A 14,880-nucleotide genomic window follows, 5' to 3' on the forward strand; every position below is an offset into this window, starting at 1 on the left:
TAAATGCAAGTTATACCGTGGCAACTAAGGCCTAGGGAGACAACAATACGCTCAATTAATTTACAGATTACCTGGTCAGTACAGCATTATGGAATGCTTCAACTGTGATGTATAGGCTGCCATTTTTTTTTATTTTTAAATATCACAACTAGTTTCTTTACATTTAGAAAAATCCAATCAAGGGTAAATATGAAATTATGCATATATATATATATATTTTAGGGTGGGTGCAGCTTTTAGGGTGGGTGCAGCTTTTAGGATGGTGAGAAAGCACAAGTTGGACGAGATTCGGGCTATATATATATATATATATATAGGCCAGGGAATTACTGGGGTAAATATATATATATATATATATATATATATATATATATAGGCCAGGGAATTACTGAGACAGTAATAATTGTATATATACAATTTTTTTTACACACACACACACACACACTCCCCCTATATATATATATATAGGGTGTGTGTGTGTGTGTATAAAATATAAATCAGACTTTTACATATACATGTAGATGTCGAATGTAAATGATAAATATCTCACCGAGAGTAAACTAAAGTACAGCCATGCCCACAACTGACTCTTGATCAATGGATAACATGGCTGACAACCCAGGCGCCCTGTTGATTTCTGCCACCTATCAAAAAGTGCTACTCTGTGGTTCTGCACATGGGCAGTACAGTACCCGATAACTTTCACAACCAGTTACTCAACATTCAGTAAGAATTATTATGTATGTAACCTTAGGTTGGCTTTACTCTTCAAAATGCAGATGGTGTAAGTAGATAATAAATAGCATATCGTGTTGCTAGGGCACTGTTGGACCATCAAATATCCTCCTCCTAAAATATTGAATTAAACATAGAAGAAATACACAAAAGAATATGTTTTATATGGTAACATTAGTACATAGAGATGTAGACACAACTAATGTAAAAGGAGTGGTAGCAAAATTAGACAAGGCAGCAGAGTTTGATCTATTTCACTTCAGTTTCCCCTCTGGTGTTGTCCAACAATCCAGAGTCAGGAGTGGGCCGGGCTGTATGCTGTTTGAGGTTGAAGTTTTAGCGGGTTTAGACATTATTTAGATTTCGCTTTGTAATTCACAATCAACATTTATTCAGTTACATTCATGCTTAAAATTTACATTTAACATGTTTACATAGATATACCTGTTTACTATTCATATTTACATTTCAAATTTTCTTCAAGACTGTCACATTTTGTTAAAAGAGGAAACAAGTTGTCTAATTTACCAATTTTTTATGTACAAGAATTTACAAAAGATGGAACAAGCACCTCTTAGAAAATTTAATGTGGCTCTTAAAAGAGCCTTTGTTGTTTTTTGGTGTGCGAGCAAACAGTTTAAGCTCTCTCTCCACGGATACGCCGGGCCAGCTGGATGTCTTTAGGCATGATGGTGACCCTCTTGGCGTGGATGGCGCACAGGTTGGTGTCCTCGAACAGACCCACCAGATAAGCCTCGCTGGCCTCCTGCAGAGCCATGACGGCCGAGCTCTGGAAGCGCAGGTCGGTCTTGAAGTCCTGGGCGATCTCTCTCACCAGGCGCTGGAAGGGCAGCTTGCGGATCAGCAGCTCGGTGGATTTCTGGTAACGTCGGATCTCTCTCAGAGCGACGGTGCCGGGCCTGTAACGGTGAGGCTTCTTCACTCCGCCGGTGGCCGGGGCGCTTTTACGCGCGGCCTTGGTGGCCAGCTGCTTTCTGGGAGCTTTACCTCCGGTGGACTTACGGGCGGTCTGCTTCGTTCTTGCCATTGCTCTGTACTGCTGAGACGCGGGACACGAGGAAATTGCAACTTTGGCCGCCGACGCTCTTCTTAAAGCGGTACAGCGGCTGGAAGAGCGATGACGCCGCTTCAGACTGGGACTCGCGATTGGTTAGATGAGCCTCTGCAGCTCCAGCACCGCCCGGGGGGAGCGACCACCACCCGGGTGTCGGCTCCTTATTGGTGGCTCCTGCTGTTCAAAAAGTCCGCCAAATTACTCTTTCCTGGTTGGTGGAACTACACTCGTCGGACACGCTCGTAGGCATATAAGTCGGGTGTGTGGCGGCACAAGCCTCATTCTAGATTTTGAAGTCTTTTGAATACGCATTGAAGATGAGTGGACGTGGCAAAACCGGCGGCAAAGCCAGAGCAAAGGCGAAGACTCGCTCCTCTCGGGCTGGACTGCAGTTCCCAGTGGGCCGTGTGCACAGGCTGCTCCGGAAAGGCAACTATGGCGAGCGCGTCGGTGCTGGTGCTCCCGTCTATCTGGCCGCAGTGCTGGAGTATCTGACCGCTGAGATCCTGGAGTTGGCTGGCAACGCTGCCCGCGACAACAAGAAGACTCGTATCATCCCTCGTCACCTGCAGCTGGCTGTGCGCAACGACGAGGAGCTGAACAAACTGCTGGGAAAAGTCACCATCGCTCAGGGCGGCGTGTTGCCCAACATCCAGGCTGTTCTCCTGCCCAAGAAGACCGAGAAGGCGAAATAGATCCGTGTAGTTGATGACTGCTTTATTCTGGCACCAAAAGGGCTCTTTTCAGAGCCACACACAATCTAATAAAGAGCTAATTCTCATCATAATGGACAGTGATCAGCAAATATATTGATTGACAACCTCAGTTTAAGGCTCATTCATTAAAACTTGATCATTGGGCAATTGAACTGGAAAAAGCTAGAATGTAATGCTATAAACAGGAGGAATTACTGCCCAAAAAGCTGCTCGTAAAACATCAGAATCGTGCATATAAATATGAGAACTTGCACCACCCTATAAGAAAGTATGGGTAATCATGGCTGAGAATGCATAACTTCTTTCAGGTTTTGTTTCTTCCTGTGTAAAGTAAATTAATCAAGGTAAAATATGAATTATAGACTGAATTTGTTTTTTGGCACAACTAAGGAATCTCATGTCTCAATTATAAACTATGCACACAAAATCAGAATACTGTATACCATCACAAATTCTACAATAGGAGCATCTGAAAATCATGTGATACAATGTGAAGATGTCACTGTTTTGTATTTTTCTTGTGTACATAATTCTAATAGACACGATGTGGTAAAAGTGCAGAATTTTATCTACTGGTGAAAAAGAGCTCATGATTGGAGAAGAGGAAAAAGAGGTTTTATACAAAAGTGAAGATGGAGGTTTGGGGACAATTGACTTGGGATTAAATATAATAATGCATTTTGGAAAATGTTGCATCAAGATGTGACAGGTCATTTGGATAGACAAAGTTTAAAGCTGCACCAAAAAGAGGACTGTTAAAATGATTGATGTCATATTATAAACCATTGCACAGTAATTTAATAACCTGGAAAATCTAACCATATAGCTGTGTGACATGTCCACCAAACAAATATACAACAAAATAAGTGATAATAATGGCACGTTCCCCTACAATCACTGCATCAGAAACATCTTCATTAAAAGAAAACAAGAGATACAATGTGGCTGATGGGGGATTAGCAGTCCGGGCAGTTAAATGTTAAACTGCTGTCACAACAAATACATTTCCATTTGATAACTGCCAGGATGAAGAAACAACAGAACACCTATTCTTTGAGGGTTAGAGGTCCAGAAAGCTGTGGGAGAAGATGGGTTTTACAAATAGGTTTGATCATAATCAAAAAATCAGTATAATAAGGGATACAAAAAAACAGTTGCATTAATGTAATAAAGTTGTGGAAACGAGGTGTGTGGTGGTGATTCAGCAAATCTGCTAATATCAAAAGTCACCGTTTAAATAAAGAACTGAATTAAAATAGCAGGGGACACTGTGTGTATGAAGGGGAAAAAATGTCGATGTGAAACCTCAATAAAGTTTAATTTTGATAAAAAAAAGAAAACGACCCTGTAAATGATCACGTGTGCGCAGTTCAACCAATCGCAGGGGGGAGATCACACGGTTGTATTTCCATAAAGCCCGTATAAAAAGGGCCTTCTTGCGTCCTGCGTCACAGTTGTTTGTTCTTCGTGATCTACAACAAGATGCCTGATGCAGCAAAGTCCGCGCCCAAGAAGGGCTCCAAGAAAGCCGTGACCAAGACGGCCGCTAAGGGAGGAAAGAAGAAGAGGAAGACCAGGAAGGAGAGCTACGCCATCTACGTGTACAAGGTGCTGAAGCAGGTGCACCCCGACACCGGCATCTCGTCCAAGGCCATGAGCATCATGAACTCGTTCGTCAACGACATCTTCGAGCGCATCGCTTCCGAGGCCTCTCGTCTGGCTCACTACAACAAGAGGTCCACCATCACGTCCAGGGAGATCCAGACCGCCGTGAGGCTGCTGCTGCCCGGGGAGCTGGCCAAGCACGCCGTGTCTGAGGGCACCAAGGCTGTGACCAAGTACACCAGCTCCAAGTAGACATCTTGTCAAAAGTCGCAAACCAACGGCTCTTCTAAGAGCCACCACATCCTCTTCAGAGCATGCATTTACATGGAATCTTCAAAACCTAAACTGAGCTGGAAAACTACTAAACTGCTGAATTAACTGTCGACTGCCTCATGTGGTGTAAAACATTACTGCAACATCGGCTTAAAAGTGAAAATGACTTAAAACCAGACTTCATTAATGATTCTCGGCTACCACACAAGCTTTACAGACCTACAAAATGTAGAAGGGGGGAAAACCAAGGGGACTGTTATTAGTATATGGCTGTATGTATATTTTTTGGTTGTAAAATGACTTGGTGTTCTTGTAGTTATCAAAATGCATTACAATATTATATACATAATACAATTTCTAAACCTAATAAAATATAGGGGTTAGCTCACTTTGAGATATTTATCATTTACATTGGATATGTAAAAGTCTGATTTATATTAATATAGGGGTCTTTTTTCACAATACTAACAGCCGCTTATTACTTTATACAGTTTTAAAAACAACTACCCATTTGACCTTATCTAAAGCATATTATTCAAACTGATGCCAAACTGCAGTTTGCAAGTCTATTTAATGAGGGTGAATCAGTGATGGCTCTCACTGCCTCCGATGGTCAGTCGGCACTTGACAGTCTGGCCACAGAAATTGCCTGCACATTTTCTCTTATGTCCTGCTGCTTAAACCAGGAAACCAGGTGCAATGTGATGGTTTTGCTGTCAGGTAGTCATCCAACATTAGACCACAACTACAGTCTGGGTGATATCAAGGGAAAGTTGAATTGGACCCTGAAGGGTTACGTCAGCATACACTTATCAATACAGGAGTACAAACAGTGAGAGATGACATCTCATAATGCTTTTAAGGAACCCAGCAGTGATGAGGACAAATTAATGGTAAAATCTATTTGTCCTGCACCATCGCTGTTTTGGGAAAATAAACCTTTTGGACTTGACTCTTCTAAACTCCTGTGCTCATTTCGGACAAAGTACATGTTTCTTATCACAGCGACGGGGAAAGTTCTGTCACAAGCTGATGAAAAAAGCTTCTAGTCTTCAAAGCGAGGGCAAGTACAATCATTTAAATGGTTTGAACCTTTGTGGTTCAGGTTTTGAATAAAATAAATTGTCCAGACTAAGAACAGTTTCAATGTAAGCTAACATAGCCTTTAAAACCAAAGAAGACAACACTTGGGCCTATGCCATATCACAATATTATCATAATCATCTTCATCTACTTTTAGATGTCCATTTCAATATTATAATGTCCAGCCCAACTTATAATAGTCAATGAAAATGCTAGTGCTTTAAAAATGAAAACGACTCTTGCTTATGGGCACACACTGTATGAGACATTGTTCATTTTATTCAGTTGTATCTTAATGTCATCCAGGTTATTAATGTCTTACCTGTTTTGTTTGGAGAGCCAAGAATATATTCATTAAGTCTCTGTTTAACATTTTGTGTTTGATTTACCAATCTACACTGGAACTTTTTAAAAAAGACATTTGTTCCTTTTGTCCACATTGCAGAAACATCGGCAACATCTTTAGTTATCAGCCTCAGTTCTTGCACTCATTTTAGTCTATTTTCTTGACTTGATCCCTCTTAAGTTACAGTTTGAGGTGGATATCAAAGTCATTTTTACAGTGTAATTTTATTATTTGCATTGGGACTTGGTTCCTGACTGGCCAAATAATAGTTCTTGTCTCCTCTGACACTCTCTGCCTCCCTTACTGTCTCCAAGGCATCATATTAAGAAAGATGGAATAACTAAGCCAGGCTGATGTTGGCGGCCTCCTGCTGGATCTCCATTTAGTTGTCATCTCCCGAGGGCCGTGCGGTCCACTCTCTGAGTTCCATGAGTTTGTGCTGGGACCTCCATTCAGATTCACAGGTTTATGGACCTGGTTCTCAGGGTGTTTACAGTAAGTTCCTTAGCCTCTCCCTCTGCCAGCCCTCGATAATAAGCCTGTCTGTTCTGGTCCTCTTCTTTTTGACTCAGGTCCTCGGCCTTATTGTTGTAGAGAGTGAAAATAAATATGGCCTCATTTTCCAAAAGGTTACACTCTCAGCAGAGTTATTGCAGTCTTTCACCTGGTCTTTTGTGCTGAAACAGATAAAGCATTTGATACCCGGGCAGAGCAGAAAATCCTGCCATGGCTCCCTTGTCCGTATACCACTCATTCACAGACTACATGCACAGATGTAAACTCACTCTGCAAACTCATGTATTCTGCTGAAATGAGTATGACTACGTCACAAGTGTCTGAGGACGTAGGGGAAAACACCACAGTCCGTTCCTTCCGCCTCTTCGCGCCGCATCTGTATGGCTCGTTTACGCCATCTATCGTGTTGACCTAAGAAATGTAGTACACATGGCCACATTTGAATCGATCTTTGTACACATCCGAGTAGTAGTAATTGGAACAAATACTGAACATGTAACCACTGGCTATTGGAAAAGTTTCACCAATGAGTATATTGGTTAAACTACAAAAAGCCGAAAAAGCACTGGAAAGATTGTTTTGCAGTCTCCTTGACATTTATTGGGAACTTGATCAAGGAAAAATAAGACTTTCACACACAGTGCAGCAAGCTAGAGCTTCAGACTCAGTTATAACTTATAAATTTGACCTTTTTCCCCAGGTCAGGTGACTTCGGCAAATTGGAGCTTTAAGCTTTAGCTCTGCCAAACAGACTAGCTGCAGTTCACTTCCTGGCAGAAACTCATTACAGTCACTTTAACAGTTTATAAATCGGAATCTATGACCAGCCTAAAGTGAGTTCTCCGATATCCATTTGGGCCTCCTGTCTGACCCAGAGACCTTTACAACATCACTTCATACATTTAAATTATTTAATGCACCACTCTCTCACTCCCAGACACTGTAATTAAACAACTATACAGTGGACAGCAATCCGAGTACAGCTGCTTCTTACAAACTTTGTTCACACTTCCCAAATTGCATATTATTCAATTAATAATGCAATAATCAGCAATTGCAGTCTTTCATGAGTTGACATGTCAATTGCATTATAAATACATTGATACTCACTATGTGTTAAGTCCATATCAGTCTTTACATGCCTAAATGAGTGCATTGAAATAGGTGTATAGCATTTATACATTTTAGTAGTAGTGCGTTAAAATAGGCCAACTTGCATCAAGTCAAAATTTAAATGATAAAACTATGCTTTTAGATTGTAGTGAGTGGCTCTTAAAAGAGCCGTTTTGGGTATTTTGAGAAAGAAGCATTTACTTGGCTTTCTCAGTCTTCTTGGGCAGGAGAACAGCCTGGATGTTGGGCAACACGCCGCCCTGAGCGATGGTGACTTTTCCCAGCAGTTTGTTCAGCTCCTCGTCGTTACGCACAGCCAGCTGCAGGTGACGAGGGATGATACGAGTCTTCTTGTTGTCGCGGGCAGCGTTGCCAGCCAACTCCAGGATCTCAGCGGTCAGATACTCCAGCACTGCGGCCAGATAGACGGGAGCACCAGCACCGACGCGCTCGCCATAGTTGCCTTTCCGGAGCAGCCTGTGCACACGGCCCACTGGGAACTGCAGTCCAGCCCGAGAGGAGCGAGTCTTTGCCTTTGCTCTGGCTTTGCCGCCGGTTTTGCCACGTCCACTCATCTTCAATGCGTATTCAAAAGACTTCAAAATCTAGAATGAGGCTTGTGCCGCCACACACCCGACTTATATGCCTACGAGCGTGTCCGACGAGTGTAGTTCCACCAACCAGGAAAGAGTAATTTGGCGGACTTTTTGAACAGCAGGAGCCACCAATAAGGAGCCGACACCCGGGTGGTGGTCGCTCCCCCCGGGCGGTGCTGGAGCTGCAGAGGCTCATCTAACCAATCGCGAGTCCCAGTCTGAAGCAGCGTCATCGCTCTTCCAGCCGCTGTACCGCTTTAAGAAGAGCGTCGGCGGCCAAAGTTGCAATTTCCTCGTGTCCCGCGTCTCAGCAGTACAGAGCAATGGCAAGAACTAAGCAGACCGCCCGTAAGTCCACCGGAGGTAAAGCTCCCAGAAAGCAGCTGGCCACCAAGGCCGCGCGTAAAAGCGCCCCGGCCACCGGCGGAGTGAAGAAGCCTCACCGTTACAGGCCCGGCACCGTCGCTCTGAGAGAGATCCGTCGTTACCAGAAATCCACCGAGCTGCTGATCCGCAAGCTGCCCTTCCAGCGCCTGGTGAGAGAGATCGCCCAGGACTTCAAGACCGACCTGCGCTTCCAGAGCTCGGCCGTCATGGCTCTGCAGGAGGCCAGCGAGGCTTATCTGGTGGGTCTGTTCGAGGACACCAACCTGTGCGCCATCCACGCCAAGAGGGTCACCATCATGCCTAAAGACATCCAGCTGGCCCGGCGTATCCGTGGAGAGAGAGCTTAAACTGTCTGCTCACACACCAAAAAAATAACAAAGGCTCTTTTAAGAGCCACATTAAATTTTCTAAGAGGAGCTTGGTTCCATACTATCCAGAAAACTACAAAAGGGGCTTGCTATAATAAAAAATACACTGTATACAGATTGTATTACTCACCTTGTTATCTTATATAGAATAAGTTCTACATTGGAAACAAATATCTAAATCTCTGAAAGCCTTACAAATGTCTGTCCCTGCTCTCATATGTAAAGTGTATGTATATGCTGTCCAATTTCTTTTTGCACATCATTGAGACAATTGATGGACTAATTGATGTGCTGGTTGCAGTTTGTAAACCTGCTGAGAAGAATCTAAATAAAGGAGTTTAAACTGATTTTCTTCCTTCTCTGCTCAAATGCATTAGATCCATTCACTAATTCAACTAACTATTTTGATATGTTAAATCGAAAGTGATATTGTGAGTAAGATTGTTTGGAAACTTATGTGGCTCCTGAAGAGGAGCTTCATCTGCCTCCTGCAGAGCCTTGTCAGCCTGGTGCTAAGCAGACAGCTTATAAATTTTAGTCATTTTAATTAATGAAGATTCCTTTTGGTTTTCAACCCCAAGAATATGTAGCATATGATCTCAAAGCCACAACCATTCCTTCCATTTAGGGTGAACATGAGCGTTACCAATGTTTGTAGTGTGTGGAAAACATTCAAGTCTCTACAGCACCTATCAGGAGGGAGAGCAGTGGGGGGCCCCTGTTGAAGGAGGGCAGGCAGCAAAAAGCAAGGATGCACCCAATTCACATCGCCAGAAGAGAAGCAGGGCTGTCAGATTAGTCTGGGAATCAGTCCTGTGTTACAGCTCACTTTGAGTGAACTGACTGATTTCCTCAGACAGTGCAGTTGTACTTCATTCAAAACGCACAGCAAGTCTGATACTTAAGTTAGAAGCTTTGAGGGCTGTTGTCCCAATGGGGCAGTATCGACACACCAAGAGCTAAAAAAAAAAAAAAAGTAGTTTATACTACATGAGGCAGTTGACTGTAAATTCAGCAGCTTAGTGCGTTTTCCAGCTCAGTTTAGGTTTTGAAGATTCCGTGTAAATGTATGCTCTGAAGAGGATGTGGTGGCTCTTAGAAGAGCCGTTGGTTTGAGACTTTTGACAAGATGTCTACTTGGAGCTGGTGTACTTGGTCACAGCCTTGGTGCCCTCAGACACGGCGTGCTTGGCCAGCTCCCCGGGCAGCAGCAGCCTCACGGCGGTCTGGATCTCCCTGGACGTGATGGTGGACCTCTTGTTGTAGTGGGCCAGACGAGAGGCCTCGGAAAGCGATGCGCTCGAAGATGTCGTTGACGAACGAGTTCATGATGCTCATGGCCTTGACGAGATGCCGGTGTCGGGGTGCACCTGCTTCAGCACCTTGTACACGTAGATGGCGTAGCTCTCCTTCCTGGTCTTCCTCTTCTTCTTTCCTCCCTTAGCGGCCGTCTTGGTCACGGCCTTCTTGGAGCCCTTCTTGGGCGCGGACGCTTTCGTTTGTTCAGGCATTTTCCTCCCGTTGCTCTAGCGCTCTGTAGTAACGTTGCCAGAGGTGGTCTCCTTTTATACAGGCTTCATGGAAATAGGACTGTGTGATCTCGCTCTTCTGATTGGTCGGCAGCTCACTCCCCGCACAATAGGAATGCGTCAAGTTGTCAATTGGCGCAGCCGCAGAAGTTGCGTCTTATCATTTTATTGCGGGTTACCAGTTTACATTTGAGATATCGCCTATAATTTTTATTTAAATAGGCGAAAATTGCCTTATTATAGAAGGAGCCTGCTCGGAGGCAGAGTGAGGCTTAAGGGGTGGAGGAACAATATAAGACGCACAAGCTACATGTCAATTGTAAGCGAACTGCTCATCATACCCTTGGGGTCGTTGAGACAAGTACAAGCAGAGAACGGGTGTGTTGGCCGTTATAAACAGTCACAAGTGAAACAATTCTATATAGCTTTAAATAGTTTTACCCGTTATAGCCCCTCGGGTTTTAGATGTTGGAAGCAAGTCATATTTCTGGAGTGAAATCCATGTTGTTCCACAACTAAGGGAGATTTTAAAATTGTAGAAACCTTAATATTATTGTATTTCAAGGACATGGATGTAACTCTTTGGGATATGTGGGTGGCCCTTAAAGAACCTTGGTATTGTTGAGTCAGAACAAATGGCGTTTATCCTCCGAAGCCGTAGAGAGTGCGTCCCTGTCTCTTCAGGGCATACACCACATCCATGGCGGTCACAGTCTTCCTCTTGGCGTGCTCGGTGTAGGTGACGGCATCACGGATCACGTTCTCCAGGAAGACCTTGAGGACCTCCGCGGGTCTCCTCGTAGATCAGACCCGAGATACGCTTCACACCACCGCGGCGAGCCAGACGGCGGATAGCGGGCTTGTGATTCCCTGGATGTTATCACGGAGAACCTTACGGTGACGCTTGGCGCCTCCCCTTCCCCAGTCCTTTGCCTCCTTTGCCTCTTCCGCTCATGTTGAAGGTTAATGTTGTCAACCACCGAAGTAACGGCGAACTCGCGCTGTCAGGAAATTAGAAGCATGTCTGAGGACGTAAAAGAAGTCAGATAGGAGCGGCCTCTGGGGGAGGGGAGGGCTCGAACAAGAGGTGGGGTGGGGGAGGTGGGCTAAAAATTAGAGTAAAGCGATATGAAAGACACTTAAGAGTTTTACACTAGTACAAGATTTGATAACAACGCAAAAAACAAGAATTCAGCGAATTTAGGCATAGTCATACATTCTCCCTTTAGAATATAAAATAAATTGTTAATAAACTCTCACCCTCTGACTGTAGAAGCACTATTGCAACCTGGCAACTCGAAAGAAAATGTTATTGGAAATTAAATGTTGATTGCTTAAAGAATACCACGATTGCAATAGAACTTAAAAAAGAAATTAAAATGACAAAAAGTTACATTTCTAACAGAGTCTTGTATTTGTCTCTGGGAGACCATTAGAGAAGAATAAAACTTTCAATATCCAAAGTCCAAGACAGCAATGGAAAGTTTAACATGGTAGGACTGATAAATATGCATAGAAAAAGAGAAAGAAACCTAAAAATAAATATACTGATGTCATCCAGAGGGAGAATGGTCAGATGATTAGAAGAAGAAAAACAAAAAATGAAAACTGTTAAAGTGCTGTCTGAAAAAAATATATATCTTGACCTAATTAAGGACGAGCTGGATTCTGGAGCAAAGTAACATACAAGAAGTAAACCTAAATCAGGGGGAGGGAAATTTAAACAAGCAATATTGGAAATGAATAAAGGCGAGCTCCTGGGCTGGATGAACTGCCCATGCTAGTTTATATAAAATGTATAGAAGAAATAACAGACATGTTGACTTCAGTATATAACTGACGCATCATAAATGGGAGGCATCATAAATGGGAGAACTCCACAACTCTAACATCAGAGCATAATTAATAATATATAAAAAACATAGATAATTATAGACAATATGAATGTCAATTGAAAAGTATTTGCTAAAATATTGATGAACAGACTTCTTCACTGTTAATTTTTGGAATGGCATATTTTTTCACATGCCCATGCCCACGTATACTTTTATTACCCTATCAAGCTTGGAGGCAGTCAGCGTGTTCTCTCCCAGGCACAGAGTAATAATATATGCATTGAATTTTAGTTACTGTACAGATTATCCACAGTATAATTACATACAAAACACAAACGATCTAATTGTTTAAAAAATATGTTCAGTTTATTTCGCTTTAAAAAATAATTTAACACTCCCTCACGTCAGTGCTGCGCCATCATGCCTCAACCACCTCAGATGTGTTTGCTGCTTCGAGATTAGCATCTGCTTCTTTCAAACGAAAGTCATAATAACTATATTTTTATTTGAGGTACACACAGAAACATTTGAGGCCCTCGAAATGACGCTTGGGATTAAATTTCATGCTTTAATTAGTATTTTACGAGCGAATTACTAGGCACGAGTCAGTAAGCGTCGCTCGTTCAAGACTGGGAATACTTGAGCTTTGGAGGCTAAATAACTTAAATACGGAGAGTATTAGAAGGCTTGTGTGAGTTGAGTGTGAAGAAGTGAATGTTCGCTATGGGTTCCTTGCCACAGAAAGGCTTGCGCAGCTCGCTATCGTTGATTTGTTCAGGTTTTTAGGATGGTGAGAAAGCACAAGTTGGACGAGATTCGGGCGGCTGCGAGGAGGCAGCGAGGTGGTTGAGTCTTCACGGTTCTCATGGTGTGTTTAAGTGCAGTTGTGCGCGCCGGATTTGCCGATTGACTCACACAGAGAGAGACTAAGCTCAGTGAAGATGGCAGAATAGCACCGGCCCCAGCTCCCCCGCTCCGGCGAAAGCCGCAAAGAAGAAGGTTTCCAAGGTGAAGAGGTCGGGCCCGACCGTGAACGAGCTGATCGTCAAAGCCGTTCGGCGTCCAAAGAGCGCAATGGCGTGTCTCTGGCGGCACTGAAGAAGGAATCTGGCAGCCGGCGGATACGACGTGGACAAGAACAAGGCTCGCTTGAAGATGGCCGTGAGAAGTTGGTGAGCAAGGGCACCCTGGTGCAGACCAAGGGCACCGGAGCGTCTGGTCTTTCAAGATGAACAAGAAGGCAGCGGAGCCGGTCGCCAAGAAGAAGCCCGCAGCCAAGAAGCCCGTAGCCAAGAAAGCGGCTCCTAAAGCGAAGAAGGCGGCCGCACCTAAAGCTGCCGCTGCCAAGAAGCCCAAGGTGAGCGCAGCCAAGAGGCGGCAGCAGCTCCAAAGAAGTCGCCGAAGAAGGCTGCGGCAGGCTAAGAAGGTGGCCAAAAGCCCGAAGGCGAGCACGAAGAGCCCGAAAAAAGTGGGCGAAGAAGACGCCCGCGACAAAGAAGGCCCCAGCAAAGAAGACGCCAGTAAAGCCCAAAGCCAAGAAGGGCAGCACCCAAGAAGAAGTGAACATCTCGACTACTCCCTCAAAGGCTCTTTTCAGAGCCACCACAGCATCTGAGAGAACAACACTCCCTTACTTAACATGATCTTTCTTTATTCATTTATGTTGAAGTCACCATTTCAAGGGAGACACTGACCTTACTGGGCCTTTTTGCTGGACTTGCTAAGGTTCAGTCACACCTAAATATCAACTATGGGGGGGTGAAACAATATTCAATATGTCATAAACAAGATATTCTGATCATTGATGCACCACAGTATCCAGAAACAAAAATTGCACTTTAATGCTAAAACTACCCCCATAACAGACATGTAGAAAACTGATCCAAGCCAGTATTCTCTTAAGTGTACATTCACTCACTTGAGTACTCATAATACTGCATTACTTCTTCTCAATCATTTCTGGATACAAATTAGACTGTTTTAGCCAGAAACAAACACAGAACAAGGGAAGTTGCTGCGTGTAAAGCTGCAATTGTGACACTGAAGTAAATATAAAGAATGCAATATTTTCACTTGATGTATTAAAATAGCCTGTTCTTAATGACAGATTATGGCAAAATGCAAAAGACTCCATAGAAAGAGAATTTTCCAAGGTAGAAAATTCAGGACAAGGGGTACCAGATAATAAATTACTATACAGTGATTTTTAGATCCTCTAGAGAACCAAAATATAAACTGGTCTCATAATATACAATAAAATAATTACATGTATGGTGGCATCTTCTACTACAAGCACCTGGATACCTCAGACTATGCTCAATGTATCAAGAACATCTTCAATAAAAACCTCTCAGAAAATAAAAGGGATACAATGCGGCTAATATCAGTGGGGTGATTAGCAGTACGGACAGTTGTTCAATGGAGTTGCTATGTTAAAAACCAGGAGGTGCTCATTTGACAACTGCCAGGCGGAGGAATCAATAGCACATTTATTGCTGGAGTGTCAGAGAGGTGTGGGAGAAGATGTCACAAAATGGGTTTAAACATCAACAGGAAATCAGTATTTTTTGGAATCTTCATGGAAAAACTGTACAAGAAATTTATCCGAGGACCATCTGCACTGCAACAAAGAAGCAGTCGCTCGACATAACAAAAACCCACACCATGGCACTTGGCTGTCCTGTAACTTAAATGTGTAAACAT

At 43.5% G+C, this 14,880-nt stretch overlaps 4 protein-coding genes and 3 pseudogenes across 4 annotated transcripts; 4 read left to right on the forward strand and 3 right to left on the reverse strand.

The window, feature by feature from the left end:
• The first annotated feature begins 2,082 nt into the window (after positions 1–2,082).
• LOC115253393 (histone H2A-like) lies at positions 2,083–2,868 on the forward strand. The gene has a single exon (XM_029851548.1). It carries the CDS (start codon positions 2,128–2,130, stop codon positions 2,503–2,505), a length of 378 nt encoding a protein of 125 aa, XP_029707408.1. The 5' UTR covers positions 2,083–2,127; the 3' UTR covers positions 2,506–2,868.
• Positions 2,869–3,978: 1,110 nt separating this feature from the next.
• On the forward strand, positions 3,979–4,432 carry LOC115253395 (histone H2B 1/2-like). The gene has a single exon (XM_029851550.1). The coding sequence runs from the start codon at positions 4,009–4,011 to the stop codon at positions 4,381–4,383; it is 375 nt and encodes a 124-aa protein (XP_029707410.1). The 5' UTR covers positions 3,979–4,008; the 3' UTR covers positions 4,384–4,432.
• A 2,697-nt stretch (positions 4,433–7,129) lies between these two features.
• On the reverse strand, positions 7,130–8,081 carry LOC101071383 (histone H2A-like). Its single transcript, XM_029851549.1, has one exon. It carries the CDS (start codon positions 8,035–8,037, stop codon positions 7,660–7,662), a length of 378 nt encoding a protein of 125 aa, XP_029707409.1. The 5' UTR covers positions 8,038–8,081; the 3' UTR covers positions 7,130–7,659.
• A 276-nt stretch (positions 8,082–8,357) lies between these two features.
• LOC101070924 (histone H3) lies at positions 8,358–8,817 on the forward strand. The gene has a single exon (XM_029851545.1). The coding sequence runs from the start codon at positions 8,382–8,384 to the stop codon at positions 8,790–8,792; it is 411 nt and encodes a 136-aa protein (XP_029707405.1). The 5' UTR covers positions 8,358–8,381; the 3' UTR covers positions 8,793–8,817.
• Positions 8,818–9,899: 1,082 nt separating this feature from the next.
• Positions 9,900–10,348, reverse strand: LOC115253394 (histone H2B 1/2-like; annotated as a pseudogene).
• A 612-nt stretch (positions 10,349–10,960) lies between these two features.
• Positions 10,961–11,303, reverse strand: LOC101070694 (histone H4-like; annotated as a pseudogene).
• A 59-nt stretch (positions 11,304–11,362) lies between these two features.
• On the forward strand, positions 11,363–13,820 carry LOC115253265 (histone H1-like; annotated as a pseudogene).
• Positions 13,821–14,880: the final 1,060 nt, after the last annotated feature.

Source organism: Takifugu rubripes, chromosome 17 (genome assembly GCF_901000725.2).
Source record: "Takifugu rubripes chromosome 17, fTakRub1.2, whole genome shotgun sequence".
Lineage (NCBI taxonomy): Eukaryota > Metazoa > Chordata > Actinopteri > Tetraodontiformes > Tetraodontidae > Takifugu > Takifugu rubripes.